Source organism: Sminthopsis crassicaudata, chromosome 1, assembly GCF_048593235.1.
Source record: "Sminthopsis crassicaudata isolate SCR6 chromosome 1, ASM4859323v1, whole genome shotgun sequence".
Classification (NCBI taxonomy): domain Eukaryota; kingdom Metazoa; phylum Chordata; class Mammalia; order Dasyuromorphia; family Dasyuridae; genus Sminthopsis; species Sminthopsis crassicaudata.
Genome location: NC_133617.1, coordinates 48,599,391 through 48,613,396, shown reverse-complemented (window position 1 = coordinate 48,613,396; position 14,006 = coordinate 48,599,391). Strand labels below are relative to the sequence as shown.

Below are 14,006 nucleotides of genomic sequence, written 5' to 3'. Positions count from 1 at the left end.
CCTTCCTCCCTTCCTTCCTCCCTCCCTTCTTTCCTTCCTCCCTTCTTTCCTTCCTTCCTTCCTCCCTCCCTTCTTTCCTTCCTTCCTTCCTCCCTTCTTTCCTTCCTCCCTTCTTTCCTCCCTTCTTTCCTTCCTTCCTTCCTTCCTTCCTTCCTTCCTTCCTTCCTTCCTTCCTTCCTTCCTTCCTTCCTTCCTTCCTTCCTTCCTTCCTTCCTTCCTTCCTTCCTTCCTTCCTTCCTTCCTTCCTTCCTTCCTTCCTTCCTTCCTTCCTTCCTTCCTTCCTTCCTTCCTTCCTTCCATTGATAAAAGAGGTTTATTTTGGGATTTGAAAGTAAGGTTAAAGTCTAGTTAGTAAAAGGTGAAGGTAGAGATAAGAGGGCATTGGAACCAATATTCCAGTGGGCAGAGATCCTTGGCATGCCAGGTGTAAAGCTGCCATGTTTGGAATCTCTGCCAATAGCTGAGTTTTGAATCCAGATCCAAAAGGAGTTTGTTTCAGGGAAAACAATCAATCCAACAATAAACATTTACCCAATACCTGCTAAATGTATATATAGCACTGGGCTCAGAACTGAAGAGAAAAAAATAAGAGCTTAAATTCTGTTGGGATGGTAGAAAGAGGTAGAGTCTGGTGGGTACAGTTAGAAGGCCAGCAGCTAGCATTGGGGAGGGAGGAGTTGCTCATGATTCCGATAGCCCTCCTATCACCATCCTTCTACTCTTCCCAATCAATCAGCTACCCAGGGTAGAGTGGCAGGTAGTACTCTGACTATAGTTTCTGTAAGCAGGAAACTTGGGAACTCTCTAGCTCCCTGAGAAAGATTGGGTCCTTTTTTTCCAGAGACCTCAGTGGAGACAGTGAGTGGGGAGACAGATCCTGGCTCAGCCACTCCTCAGCCAACCAACATCTCTGAGTCCATCTCTACGAGCAGCCATGGGTCTGGGGCACCCACAGAAGCCCCTGTGCCAACTGAAACATCTACCCAAGTGATCACAAGACATGAAGACATTTCTCATACCTCACTAAAGCCCACTGTTGCTCCAGGTTCCAGTCCCCCCTTAGAGATTAGCACACTTGGGACAGTTTCCTCTATTCTCCCTGAGACAGTTTCCTCTATCCTCCCTGCAGCCACCCCAACTGCAGGTATGATCACTGGAGAGATCAGTCAACCAGTTCCCTCAACATTGTCTACTCCAGTTGATTCCTTGTACAGTAAAGTTTTTGGTGGAGGAATGGGAACAAGTCCCAAAGTCACATGGATACAACCTACTTCAACCCTGATGAAAACTACGTCTCCAACCCCAGAGAGGTCAAAGTCCCAGGCAAGAAGTGAGCTGAGTTCCTCTACCCTGTCTCCCATTGCCATGAGTGATGTCCCAACAGCTGTTGGAGGAGACACAGGCATAACTGTGCCATTTATAAAAACAGCTACTGAGGGTATGGTGGTGATGACATCCAGCACCTTCTCTAAGCCTGAAGAAACATCTCATACCATTCAAAGTCCACACCCGAGCTCCTTGGACTCTCCATCTATTCCCTGGACTGAGAGAGAGACCTCTTTAAGTGTAGAAAAGACTTTCTATTCCAAGGCCGTCCACAGGCCCTCGAGCTCATTTGACACCACAACCAAGACACAGACCAGCAAAGACGCTCCATTTACTGTCCCCACGGAGGTCTCAGACAATCAGGAGTCCACTAGCCCAATTCTTGTCACCAGCGAAAAAACACTGAAAAGTCTAAATGTGACCTCCGGAGCCACTCGAGTGGTTGAAGCAGGCACAGCAGGCAGAACTTCATTCTCAGAGACTAGCTTGCTCTCATTCCCAGAGTCCTCTGATTCTACTGAAGTCAGAATCAGTCTCATGACGAGTTCTACCAGAAGACCCAGCTCTGAGACAGACTTGTCTTTTGGAGTCTCCAAGTCAGAGGAGTGGGGCTACTCGACATCTCCCCCCACATCCTTTCTATCTATGGACACATTGGCATCTGTTGTCAATAATGGAGCAGAAGTGAAAGAAGCTCTTTCTCCAACTGCTGCCCCCATGGGGATCACCACTCCTGACCGAGTCATCAGTTTCCTGGGATCTGGAGCCACCACTGTGGGGAGCCTTGAGTCTAGGGCACCTACAGGGACCATCTCACCTTTGGGCGGAACCTCTGCACCAGATGAGACATCTATCCAAGTGACCACAAGACATGAAGACCTTTTTCATTCCCCACTTAAAACCACTGTTGCTCCAAGTTCCAGCCCTCTGCTGGAGACTAGTACACTTGGGACAGTTTCCTCTACTTCCCCTTCAGACACCCCAACAGAAGATACAATCACTGGGGAGACTCCCCACTCAGTTTCCACACTGTTGTCTACTCCAGTTGATTCCTTGTACACCAAAGTTTTTGGTGGAGGAGCAGGAACAAGCCCCAAGGTCACATGGATACAGCCTACTTCAACCCTGTTGAAAACCACATCTCCAACTCCAGAGAGGTCAAAGTCCGAGGCAAGTCCTGAGTTGGGCTCCTCTCCTCTGCCTCCTATTGCCATGAGTGATGCCCCAATGGCTATTGGAGGAAGCACAGGCTCGACGGTGGCAGTCACAGAACAGACAGCTGAAGATAAGACAGCAAAGACAGCTGGCACCTTCTCTGAGCTGCCAGAAACATCTCCGGCCATTCGGAGTCCACGCTCCAGCTCCTTGGACCCTCCATCCATTCCCTGGACTGAGGGAATGGCCTCTTTGAGTACAGAAAAGACTGCCTATTCCAGGGCTGTCCACGGGCCCTCCAGCTCATCCAACACCACACCCAAGGCCCAGACCAGCAAAGATGCTGGTCCATCTACAATAGCCTCAGATGAACAGGCATCAACAAGCTCAATTTTTGCCAGTCGAGGAAAAACACAGAAAAGTGCAAGTGAGTCCTCAATAACCCCCCTTGCTAAGGGAGGAACAGCAGACATAGAGACGGGCTCAGAATTCACTGATTCCTTCTATACAAAAGTTTTTGAAGGAGGGGTGAGCACCACCCCCCGCAGAACCTGGTCATACCAAAGTTTGACCTCCACCAGCTCTTCGGTGGTAGAATCCCACAAGTCCCTCAGTGCTCCACATACAAACATGAGCCCATTATCCTCTGAGACCAACCTCTCTACTGACGCCAGTACCAGCTTCAGGATAAGTCCTCCTGGAAAGTCCAGTACAAACTCATACACGGCACTCACCCACACCCTGCTACCAACCACAGCTGCAGTCAAAGCTTCCGTGACTTTGGAGTCCAAGATTGGGACCGGAGAGACATCGGCTCGAGCAGAGACGCGGGACCTCCTTTTAGAGATTACATCGAAAGAGAGCAGCCCTCCGAGGGTTCCCTCTCCTACTCACTCCACCCTGCTTACAAGTAAGCTCCCACTTTGGCTTCCTGTCCAGAGGGACCTTATTGTGTCCTTTGAGAGGCATGATGGGCTCTGCCCTAAGATGGGCGAGATACACCACTGAAAAGGAGAGACGTCTTCTGTCCTTCCTTCTCTCCCTTCTTCTCTCTTCTCCCTTTCTTTTTTTCTAATTTTTAAATTTAATTCTAATTTTTTTCTAATTCTAAACTGGCAATTCCCCAAAGCATTGGGCTACCTCTTTATGGGATCCCAATTTTGTTCCTTAGAACGGGAACTAGACTATGTAACATTCAGTGATTTGGAGAGGAAGAGTTCTAGATGTTCCCATTGTGGCTACAGCCATTGTAGCTGTTCCACTGTGGGAGTACTACAGATTCACATTGTACCTTGTCTCATATTCCTTGAGACTTAATACGGGTTAGGGGATTTCTTGGCCTTAGCAGATGGCTCTCTTCATGAGAGTCCAAGGGACATCATGTTATCACAAATGAGTGGCTATGGGTGTAAGAGAGGGGCCTCAGGCTCATGAAACAACTTAGAGATGCCAGGCCTTGAAGAACAGCCTAAGACAGAGATTTGCCAGTGTCTCCACCAAGGAAGGACCCAAACTCAGAGCAGGGCATATATACCTGAGCCCAAACCTTCCCTAGGTTCCAACCAACCCCTCCTAGTCACAGACCTTTCTGAGAGGAGCACAATGTCAGGGGATGCCACAGAGCAATCTCATGTAAGCAGCGAATCCATAACCCCCCCCCGCCAAGGTCTCAGTGATGGGATCCAATGCTGGACTTTTAATGTTGGAGATTCCGGGAGAAGCTGACTCCCCAAAGACAGCCTCTGCTTCTTCCTCCACTCAGGCTGCTGGCTTCAGCAATTCAAGGGACCCTTTCTGCACAGATCTAGAAAGCAGCCAAATAACTGGTCTCTTTAACACAGCCTTCAACAGCAAAATCACAAAGATATTTTCAATCCCAATTTCAATCCAAACACACACACACACACACACACAAACTTCTACCATCTCGGGGAAGTCAGAGGCTCAGACAAGGCCTAAGCCCAGATCAGCTGGGCAGCCTTTTACAACCATGAGTAAGATTGTCTGCCATAGAAGGAGGCCCGGGTACAGCTGTTCCATCCAGGTGCACAGATAAATCTGGGCTGTTTCTAGCAGCGTCTTCTGGCCTACAGACACTGCCCAAATCACTACCAGAGAGTCTGGACCCTGAAGAAGCCTTAGACTGATAGAATGACCTAAATTATCCGAGGCAATGAGAGGAACCATGCAAAATGCTCAGGTGTGATATAGCCTGAGTTCACAACATCTGGGGACTCCTTTACTCTTCTTGGTAGCTTTTCTCCTTCAAAACTCCTGAAAGGAGGAACCTGGTGGCCGTAGCACCCAAGGAGCTTTCCTTCTGGGCAAAAACTGCACATCATCTTTTAAGATGCTAAGTAGCATCTTAAACCCAACTTGTCCGAGGAGAAGGGGAAACTTAGGCTAGGCTAGGAATGATCAGAGAGATAAGACAAAGGTGATACACGTAGGAGTCTCTGGGAGACCTTATTTCAGGCTGCATCCTAAGTGACGGGGGTCTCTGCCTTGACTAGAGTGAGTGCTCAGGAGGTGCTCGTTGTCACAGGGATTGACTGACTTACCATTTCTACAGCAATTGGTGGCAAGCAAGGTCCCAGTACTCACATTACAGAGCTGCCCTCAACAGAAGGTCCCAGATCTCCAGCCAGTGATGCCCTGCTGCCCATCACTCCAGGTCAGTAAGAGTCACTCCTCTACAGGCAGTGAAGGACAATCTGTGCTCAGCTTGCTGCTTTGGGGGAGCTTTGCATGTAATAGATATTTGCGGTGCTCTTTTTGGTTCTTGCAGCATCTGCAGGTGTCTTCTTTCCTTCCTTTGTGGGAAGTTTTTGACTTGCTATTTCTTGGACTGGAAAAAAGGACTGCTTTCTTTTGGAGGATGGAGGGATGCAAATGGTTGTGCAGGGCTTTGCTAAAAGTGGTTTTAGGACATGGCCTGGTTCATCCAAAGAGGTAGACTGGAGGAAGTGGTCAGTGCAGCTCAGAAGGGAAGGAGAGCATATATTGAAGAGGGCTCGGGACAAGCCTGGGAATACGACTGCCAGGGTATAGAAGTCTGTAAGTGAATGTCAGTGTCACAGAGGAGCTGAGCTCAGTCACTGTGGGGAAGCTTACTGATGAAAGTGCTTGTTCTGGAGAAGGGGTCATTATGAACATGGAAGAGAGAGTGAAGGGTGCAGCTTGGAAATTTTTAGGAGGGAGTGTGCTTCCCACACAGTGAGGAAAAGGTTACAGGGTCATTTGCAGCTAGCCCACTAGAGCCTAGCTCCTGTGCCAACCAATCCCCTCTTTCAGACCCAGGATTCTTGAGCAGAAGCCCAGCGAGAGGAGAGGACCCGGAGCCCACCAGCCTCCCTGTGATTGCCTCCTCCACGGGAACGTCCACATTCAGGAGCCCAGCATTGACCGGGCCTGTAGAGACAGCTTCTGGCTCAGCCTCTGCCTCAGGGAGCCCAGACCTGGACACCACCAAGGCCTCCATTTCCTCTCCGGTGGCAGAAGACTCCGAGTCCTTGGAGACTTCTTCCACTGTGACCGTGGTGATTGGCTCCCTGCCACAGGCTCCTACACCGGGGAAGCCACAGGCGGTTCCAGGCTCTGGCGCTCCCCTCCCCTCCAGCTCCAAAGGGACACTTTCCCCCCTTTCCATCACGGCCAGCCCTAGTGCAGACACCAGAGCAGCAAGAGACCCTGAGAGCACCAAGCCTGCAGAGCGTCCTGCAGGGAGCTCCTTCCCTCCCGAGTTCTCTGCTTCAGGGCAAACAAGCGGCCACACTCTTTCCCTGGCTGCTTCTCCCACAGGCTCCTCTAGCAGAGGCACAGAGAGGTTCCACATATCTGTCCCAATGAGCACGGGGACTTCCAAAATGGCAGGGAGGCTGAAAAGTGACACGGGGCTTGAAGCCAGTTCAGCTGGGCCGCCCTTCACTGCCCTGAGTCATTTGTCCTCCCCTGAGGCAGGAGGAGCAGTCAGAACAGCCGCCATGGCAGGGAGCACAGGATCCTCCATGTCCAGCGGTGTCCCTGCATCCCCAGCGGGCTCAGGAACACTGATCATTTCTGGAGAGCCCAGCCCTTCCACGGAGACCCTAGAGACCACCCGGCCTGATTCAAGGACCTCCCCTTTCTCTCCTGGTGAGGGACACAAGGGCCACAGCACGGGCTCTCCCCCCACTCGGCTCCTCCCGTCGGCATCAATGACCTCTGGGATTCCTGTGGGCATGACTGGGGAGACGGCTTTGGGGACCCCCACGCCTGAGGAGGGGGCCAGTTCTGCAGCTTCTCTTGCAAGCTTCCCTCCCAACGGGGCCACACAGAGCAGCACCAGGGGACAGTCCTCCCCCTTCCTCCTGCATGAGCCCAGTCCAGCAGGTTCTGAGTCCACGGTAGATTTCTCCAGCTCCCGGCTTTCTGCAAAGACTTCCATACTGAGACACGTCCCTGATGCAACTACAGGGCCCAGCACCGTCACACCAGGTCTTCCCTCCTGGGACCCGAGCCCCAGTGTGCTTGTGACAGTCGGTGGGGCCGAGACCTCCTCCCAGCTGAGGCTCAGGACCACAGCTGGAGCCTCTGCTCCTAGTGAGCCTCCTCCTCCTGCTCATCCTGGGGAAGGTGCAACGGTCTCATGGTTTTCTGGCCCGGCTGAAGGCACCATGGGGGTGCTAAGCACCAGCCTGGGTTGGCTCTGGACTCCCACACCCACCAGCCCTGAAGCCCCCTCAGAGCCCAGCACCATGGGGGATGTTGGGAGTTCTGCTGTCCCAGGTACTGAAAGCACAAAGCTGGCTCCCAGCAGCCAGAGCCCAGGGAGAAGGGCCACCCCTCCTGCCTCAGCTTCACCTGTGGAGATCCCAACCTGGGAAGGGGGGGCCAGTGCAGCTGCCTCAGTGACTGCCTCCTTGCCTGTAGGTTCCACACTCTCAGACCCTGGCAGTGGAGCCCCAGGTCCAGCTTCCCTGGCTGTTAGCTCCCTGGGGAAGGGGACCAGAGCCCACGAGCTGTCAGCCACAGCCTCAGAGATCACCTCCCTTCTTTCCTTGACCACTGCCCCAGTGGAAGGTTCCACCAGGGATGTCCCAGCTGCTGTGACAAGAGAGGGCACTGAAGGGAGACTGAGTCAGGAGCCCCGTACCAGCTCAGGAGACATCCCAGTCTCCCCTGGGGACACTGCCACCATAGGGACAAGGCGGCTTCTGCAGGAGGTTTCCCTTGGGCCAAGTACAGAAGCCCCACGTGTCACTGACCTGCCAGCAATGACGGAGACCACATCCCCATTGGCCCCCGGGCCGGCTGCAGGAGCCAGCTCAGCTTCTCCTCCTGCTCTGGGCACACGGCTCAGCCCTTCTGCCACATCCCCCATGACCACCTCAGAGCCCAGTGCAGCATCTTGGGCCGGGACCGCTTCTTTGAGCCCCACCAGCTTCATGCCAGAGATTTCAAGATCTGGGCTGGTCACCCATGCAGACAGAGCTGTGTCCACCTTCTCAGAGAATGTCAGCGAAGAAACATCTTCCACTTCGGCTGCTCCAGTGGTCACGGCAACAGGGTCCCTGGGGTCTGCAGAGCAGAAGTCCCACCCCCCGCGCCCTGGTCTGTCCACCACGGAGGAGTGGAGTGTGTCCAGTCTCAGCCCTCCCCTGACCAGCGTTTCCATCACCTCAGCTGCTAGCTCCCAGTCCCCTTCCTCTGGCTCTGGGAGCAGCCCCCCAAGGGCACCACACACCAGAACCTTGGCCAGCTCCTCGTCCCCAGGGACCAGCCTTGTGTCTGTCCAGTCCTCAGAGGCCACAGCGACTACTACTGACCTATCACCCTCAAGGCCAGGTTCCTCCGCTGAGTCCATGCCCTCCACAGCAGGGACCAAGAGCTCTGCACCTGGCATCGCCCCATCCTCTGGGTCCCCTGTGACCTTTCCCACCACCACAGAGGCAGAGAACACCACCAAAGGGGGAAAAACAGAGCCGTTCACAACATGGACAAGAGACATGGAGCCCCCGTTGACATCTCTCCCTTCACACTCAGGGATCAGCCTGACAGTGGACGTCCCTTCCCCATCGGGTACTGTCTGGGTTTCAGTCCCTGGTGCTTTGAGCTCAGCCCCGTCCCCACATGAGCATGACCTTACCTCCTCCTTCCCCTTTGTGGAGGATTCATTTGGAGTGGGGAGGGGGGAGGTTCCTCCCTTTCTGCTCTATGGTGCCACTTGTGATGAAGAACCGAGGTATGTCTTGTTCTGGCAGTTCCTCCTCTTGAAAGATTCCTCCCCCTTGAGTACTCTCCCTCCTAGTGGTAACTTTGGTTCTTCCCCTGGTGGATGAGGGCAGCCTTGTGAGCTTTGTCAGATGGAATTGCTCAATTGCTCCTTGTTCTCTGTGAGGAAATTGCCTCTTCTCATTGAGGTCAGCTGGCTTGTGAAGGAGGTAGAATGGATTTGGGGAGTGTCTGGAAGGGAAGGCGTGATCCTTGCAATGCATAGTGAAGACCCATCAAAGCCTCAGCAGGCCCTCAGAGTCTTTCTTGCTAACAGGTCTCAGAGGTGCCTGAGCTAGGGGACGTGGTCCCTCAATGCTTGTTGGTGGGGAATTGACTGACTTGCTCTTTTCCAGGAATCGGAGAGAGCCTAAGTTCCAGTACCCAGAGCGCAGATTCTGTAGGTCCCAGATCTCCTGCTAGTGAGCCCATAGTACCCACCTCGCCAGCCACTGTGGCAGGTAAGAACTCAGCCCTCTGCTTACAATGGGGGACAATCATCCTCTTCTATTCAGTTTTCTGCTTTGGGGGTATTCTGCATCTCGGGGACATATGTGGGGCTCTTCTCAGTTCTTAGAGACTGCGTGCCGTTATGCTTGCATCTTCCTTGCCTTCTCTGTGGGAAGACTTTGCCTCTTTATTTCTCTGCGATTGCAAATCAGGCCTGTTTCCTTTGGGAGGATAGAGTGGGTGCAGAAGGTTGTCTGGGATTGTCTTTCCCAAGGTGTTTTGAGGAAAGAGCTGGGCCATAAACAGAGGGCATTTGCAGGTTTGGCTTATCCCTGGACAAAACAAAAAGGGAGAATATGTGGGAGGAGTTCTGGGCAGCTGAGATGAATCGGGACATAATGAAAAGGTCTCAGCAACAGCTTAGAGTCTCTCCCCATTGGTAGCAGTGTGCACCAGTGTGAAACTTGTACTTGGAATGACAGTCTCCTTGAGGAAGCAGTGATGAAAGTGCTTCTCCTGGAGGAGGGGCCATGGCGAGCCTGGGTGGGAGAATGAATAGTGGAGTCTGGAGTTTGGAGAGGGAAGCATCTGTCCTTCCCACTGAGAGGAACCTTGAATGGAGGCCACCAGGGTGACTGTGAGGGTCATTCGCATCTAGCCTTCTAGAGCCTCACTCCTGTGCCAACCAATCCCCTCTTTCAGACCCAGGATTCTTGAGCAGAAGCCCAGCGAGAGGAGAGGACCCGGAGCCCACCAGCCTGCCTGTGGTTGCCTCCTCCACGGGAACCTCCACATTCAGGAGCCCAGCAGTGCCTGGGCCTGTAGAGACAACTTCTGGCTCAGCCTCTGCTCAGGCCTCCAGCTTTCCTGTGGGCTCTGCCTCAGGGAGCCCAGACCTGGACACCACCAAAGCCCCCATGTCCTCTCCGGTGGCAGAAGACTCCGAGTCCTTGGAGACTTCTGCCACTGTGACCGTGGTGATTGGCTCCCTGCCACAGGCTCCTACACCGGGGAAGCCACAGGCGGTTCCAGGCTCTGGCGCTCCCCTCCCCTCCAGCTCCAAAGGGACACTTTCCCCCCTTTCCATCACGGCCAGTCCTGGTGCAGACACCAGAGCAGCAAGGGACCCTGAGAGCACCAAGCCTGCAGAGCGTCCTGCAGGGAGCTCCTTTCCTCCTGAGTTCTCTGCTTCAGGGCAAACAAGCGGCCACACTCTTTCCCTGGCTGCTTCTCCCACAGGCTCCTCTAGCAGAGGCACAGAGAGGTTCCACATATCTGTCCCAATGAGCACGGGGACTTCCAAAATGGCAGGGAGGCTGAAAAGTGACACGGGGCTTGAAGCCAGTTCAGCTGGGCCGCCCTTCACTGGCCTGAGTCATTTGTCCTCCCCTGAGGCAGGAGGAGCAGTCAGAACAGCCGCCATGGCAGGGAGCACAGGATCCTCCATGTCCAGCGGTGTCCCTGCATCCCCAGTGGGCTCAGGAACCCCAATCACTCCTGGAGAGCCCAGCCCTTCCACGGAGACCCTGGAGACCACCCGGCCTGAGACAAGGACATCCCCTTTCTCTCCTGGTGCGGGTCACATGGGCCACAGCACGGGCGCTCCCCCCACTTGGCTCCTCCCATCAGCATCAATGACCTCTGGGATTCCTTTTGGCATGACTGGGGCATCGGCTTTGGGGACCCCCACGCCTGAGGAGGGGGCCAGTTCTGCAGCTTCTCTTGCAAGCTTCCCTCCCAACGGGGCCACACAGAGCAGCACCAGGGGACAGTCCTCCCCCTTCCTCCTGCATGAGCCCAGTCCAGCAGGTTCTGAGTCCACGGTAGATTTCTCCAGCTCCCGGCTTTCTGCACAGACTTCCACACTGAGACATGTCCATGATGCAACTACAGAGCTCAGCACTGACACATCAGGTCTTCCCTCCTGGGACCCGAGCCCCAGTGTGCCTGTGACGGTCAGTGGGGCCGAGACCTCCTCCCAGCTGGGGCTCAGAACTGTAGCTGGAGCCTCTGCTCCTAGTGAGCCTCCTGCTCATCCTGGGGAAGGTGCAACGGTCTCATGGTTTTCTGGCCCGGCTGAAGGCACCATGGAGGTGCTAAGCACCAGGCTAGATTGGCTCTGGACTCCCACACCCACCAGCCCTGAAGCCCCCTCAGAGCCCAGCACCATGGGGGATGTTGGGAGTTCTGCTGTCCCAGGTACTGAAAGCACAAAGCTGGCTCCCAGCAGCCAGAGCCCAGGGAGAAGGGCCACCCCTCCTGCCTCAGCTTCACCTGTGGAGATCCCAACCCGGGAAGGGGGGGCCAGTGCAGCTGCCTCAGTGACTGCCTCCTTGCCTGTAGGTTCCACACTCTCAGACCCTGGCAGTGGAGCCCCAGGTCCAGCTTCCCTGGCTGTTAGCTCCACGGGGGATGGGAGCAGAGCCCACGAGCTGTCAGCCACAGCCTCAGAGATCACCTCCCTTCTTTCCTTGACCACTGCCCCAGTGGAAGGTTCCACCAGGGATGTCCCAGCTGCTGTGACAAGAGTGGGCACTGAAGGGAGACTGAGTCAGGAGCCCCGTACCAGCTCAGGAGACATCCCAGTCTCCCCTGGGGACACTGTCGCCACCAGGACAAGCCGGCTTCTGCAGGAGGTTTCCTTGGGGCCAAGTACAGAAGCCCCACGTGTCACTGACCTGCCAGCAATGACGGAGACCACATCCCCATTGGCCCCCGGGCCGGCTGCAGGAACCAGCTCAGCTTCTCCTCCTGCTCTGGGCACACGGCTCAGCCCTTCTGCCACATCCCCCATGACCACCTCAGAGCCCAGTGCAGCATCTTGGGCCGGGACCGCTTCTTTGAGCCCCACCAGCTTCATGCCAGAGATCTCAAGGTCTGGGCTGGCCACCCATGCAGACAGGGCTGTGTCCACCTTCTCAGAGAATGTCAGTGAGGAAACAGCTTCCGCTTCGGCTGCTCCAGTGGTCACGGCAACAGGGTCCCTGGGGTCTGCAGAGCAGAAGTCCCGCCCCCCGCGCCCTGGTCTGTCCACCACGGAGGAGTGGAGTGTGTCCAGTCTCAGCCCTCCCCTGACCAGCGTTTCCATCACCTCAGCTGCTAGCTCCCAGTCCCCTTCCTCTGGCTCTGGGAGCAGCCCCCCAAGGGCACCACACACCAGAACCTTGGCCAGCTCCTCGTCCCCAGGGACCAGCCTTGTGTCTGTCCAGTCCTCAGAGGCCACAGCGACTACTACTGACCTATCACACTCCAGCCCAGGTTCCTCGGCTGCATTCATGCCCTCCACAGCAGGCACCAAGAGCTCTGCACCTGGCATCGCCCCATCCTCTGGGTCCCCTGTGACCTTTCCCACCACCACTGAGGCAGAGAACAGGAAAGGGAGAACAGCAGGGCCTTTCACACCATATTTAGGAGATATGGATCCCCTGTGGACAACTGTCTCTTCTTACTCAGGCACCAGTTTCCCAGAAGACATCTCTTCCCCATCGGGTACAGTATGGGTTTCAGTCGCTGGTGTTTCCAGCTCAGTCCAGTCCCCATGTGAGCATGACCTTTGTCTTCCCCCTTGTTGAAAATCTTCTTAGATTGGGGAGGGGGGCTGATCGATCCCTTTCTGCTCTATGGGTGGAAGCAGCCATTTGTATTGAGTTCCCCAGGTATGTCTTGTTCTGTTAGTTCCTCCTCCTGAGCGATTTTTCCCCCTTGAGCGCTCTGCCTTCTGGTGGTCACTTTTGATCTGCCTCTGGAGGATGAGGGCAGCCTTGTGTAGTTAGTGCTGAAGTGCCCCTCGCCCTCTGGGAGGAAATTGCCTGTTCTCATTGAGGTCAGCTGGCTGGTGAAAGAAATAGAATGGATTTGGGGCATGGGGGACATCTCAGTCATTGTCTCGAAGGGAATGCGTGATCCTTGCAAGGCACAGTGAAGATCCATTGGAGAGTCAGGAAATTCTAAGTATCTTCCTGCTGCTTCCCACCTTGCAGGTCTCAGAGTCTCTGTTAGGGGATGTGGTTCCTCAGTGCTTGTTGGAGGGGGATTGACTGACTTTATCTTTTTACAGGAATCTTAGAGAGCCTAAGTCCCAGTACCCAGGGAGGAGATCTCCCCTCACCTGCAGGTCCTAGATCTCCTGCTAGCAAGCCCACGGTGCCCATTACGTCAGCCACTGTAGCAGGTAAGAAAGACTCAGCCCTCTGCTTACACTGGGGGACAATTCTCTTCCTTTGCTCAGTTTCCTGCTTTGGGGGTATTCTGCATTTCAGGGACATTTGTGGGGCTCTTCTCGGTTCTTGGATATTACATGCCATTATGCTTGTGTCTTCCTTGCCTTCTTGGGTGAAGTCTTTACCTTTTCTCTTTTTGTTTGGGATTGCACATCAGGCCTGCTTTTTTAAAGGATGCAAGTGGAACCAGAGTTTGTTTCTGGGTTGCCTTTCTGAGGCATTTTGAGGCTAGAGCTTGGCCATAAACAGAGCTCATGTGCCAGGCTGCCCTGGACAAGCCAGACAGAGATTGTAGGAGGAGTTCTGGGTAGCTGAGAGGTGAATCAGGACATAATGAAAAGGTCTCATGACCAGCTTAGAGATAGAGTCTCTCCCCATCTGTAGCAGTGTGCACCAGTGTCAGCCTTGTATTCAGGCTCACAGTCTCCTTGAGGAAGCAGTGATGAAAATGCTTCTCAAGGAGGAGGTTCCATGGCGAGCCTTGGGGGGAGAACAAATAGTGGAGTCTGGAGTTTGGAGAGGGGAGCGTCTATCCTTCCCATTGAGAGGAACCGTGAATGGAGGCTACGAGGGTGACTGTGAGGGTCATTCACAGCTAGCCCA

The 14,006-nt window shown here is 54.4% G+C and overlaps 1 protein-coding gene across 1 annotated transcript in view; it reads left to right on the top strand.

Moving 5' to 3' along the window:
- MUC16 (mucin 16, cell surface associated) overlaps window positions 1-14,006 on the top strand; it is a gene marked incomplete in the record, with an annotated part of 203,838 nt that overhangs the window by 26,200 nt on the left and 163,632 nt on the right. The window contains 6 exon segments of the mRNA XM_074301797.1: window positions 842-3,391; window positions 5,054-5,155; window positions 5,776-8,541; window positions 9,090-9,194; window positions 9,886-12,672; window positions 13,241-13,354. Coding sequence (XP_074157898.1) covers window positions 842-3,391; window positions 5,054-5,155; window positions 5,776-8,541; window positions 9,090-9,194; window positions 9,886-12,672; window positions 13,241-13,354 — 8,424 coding nt within the window.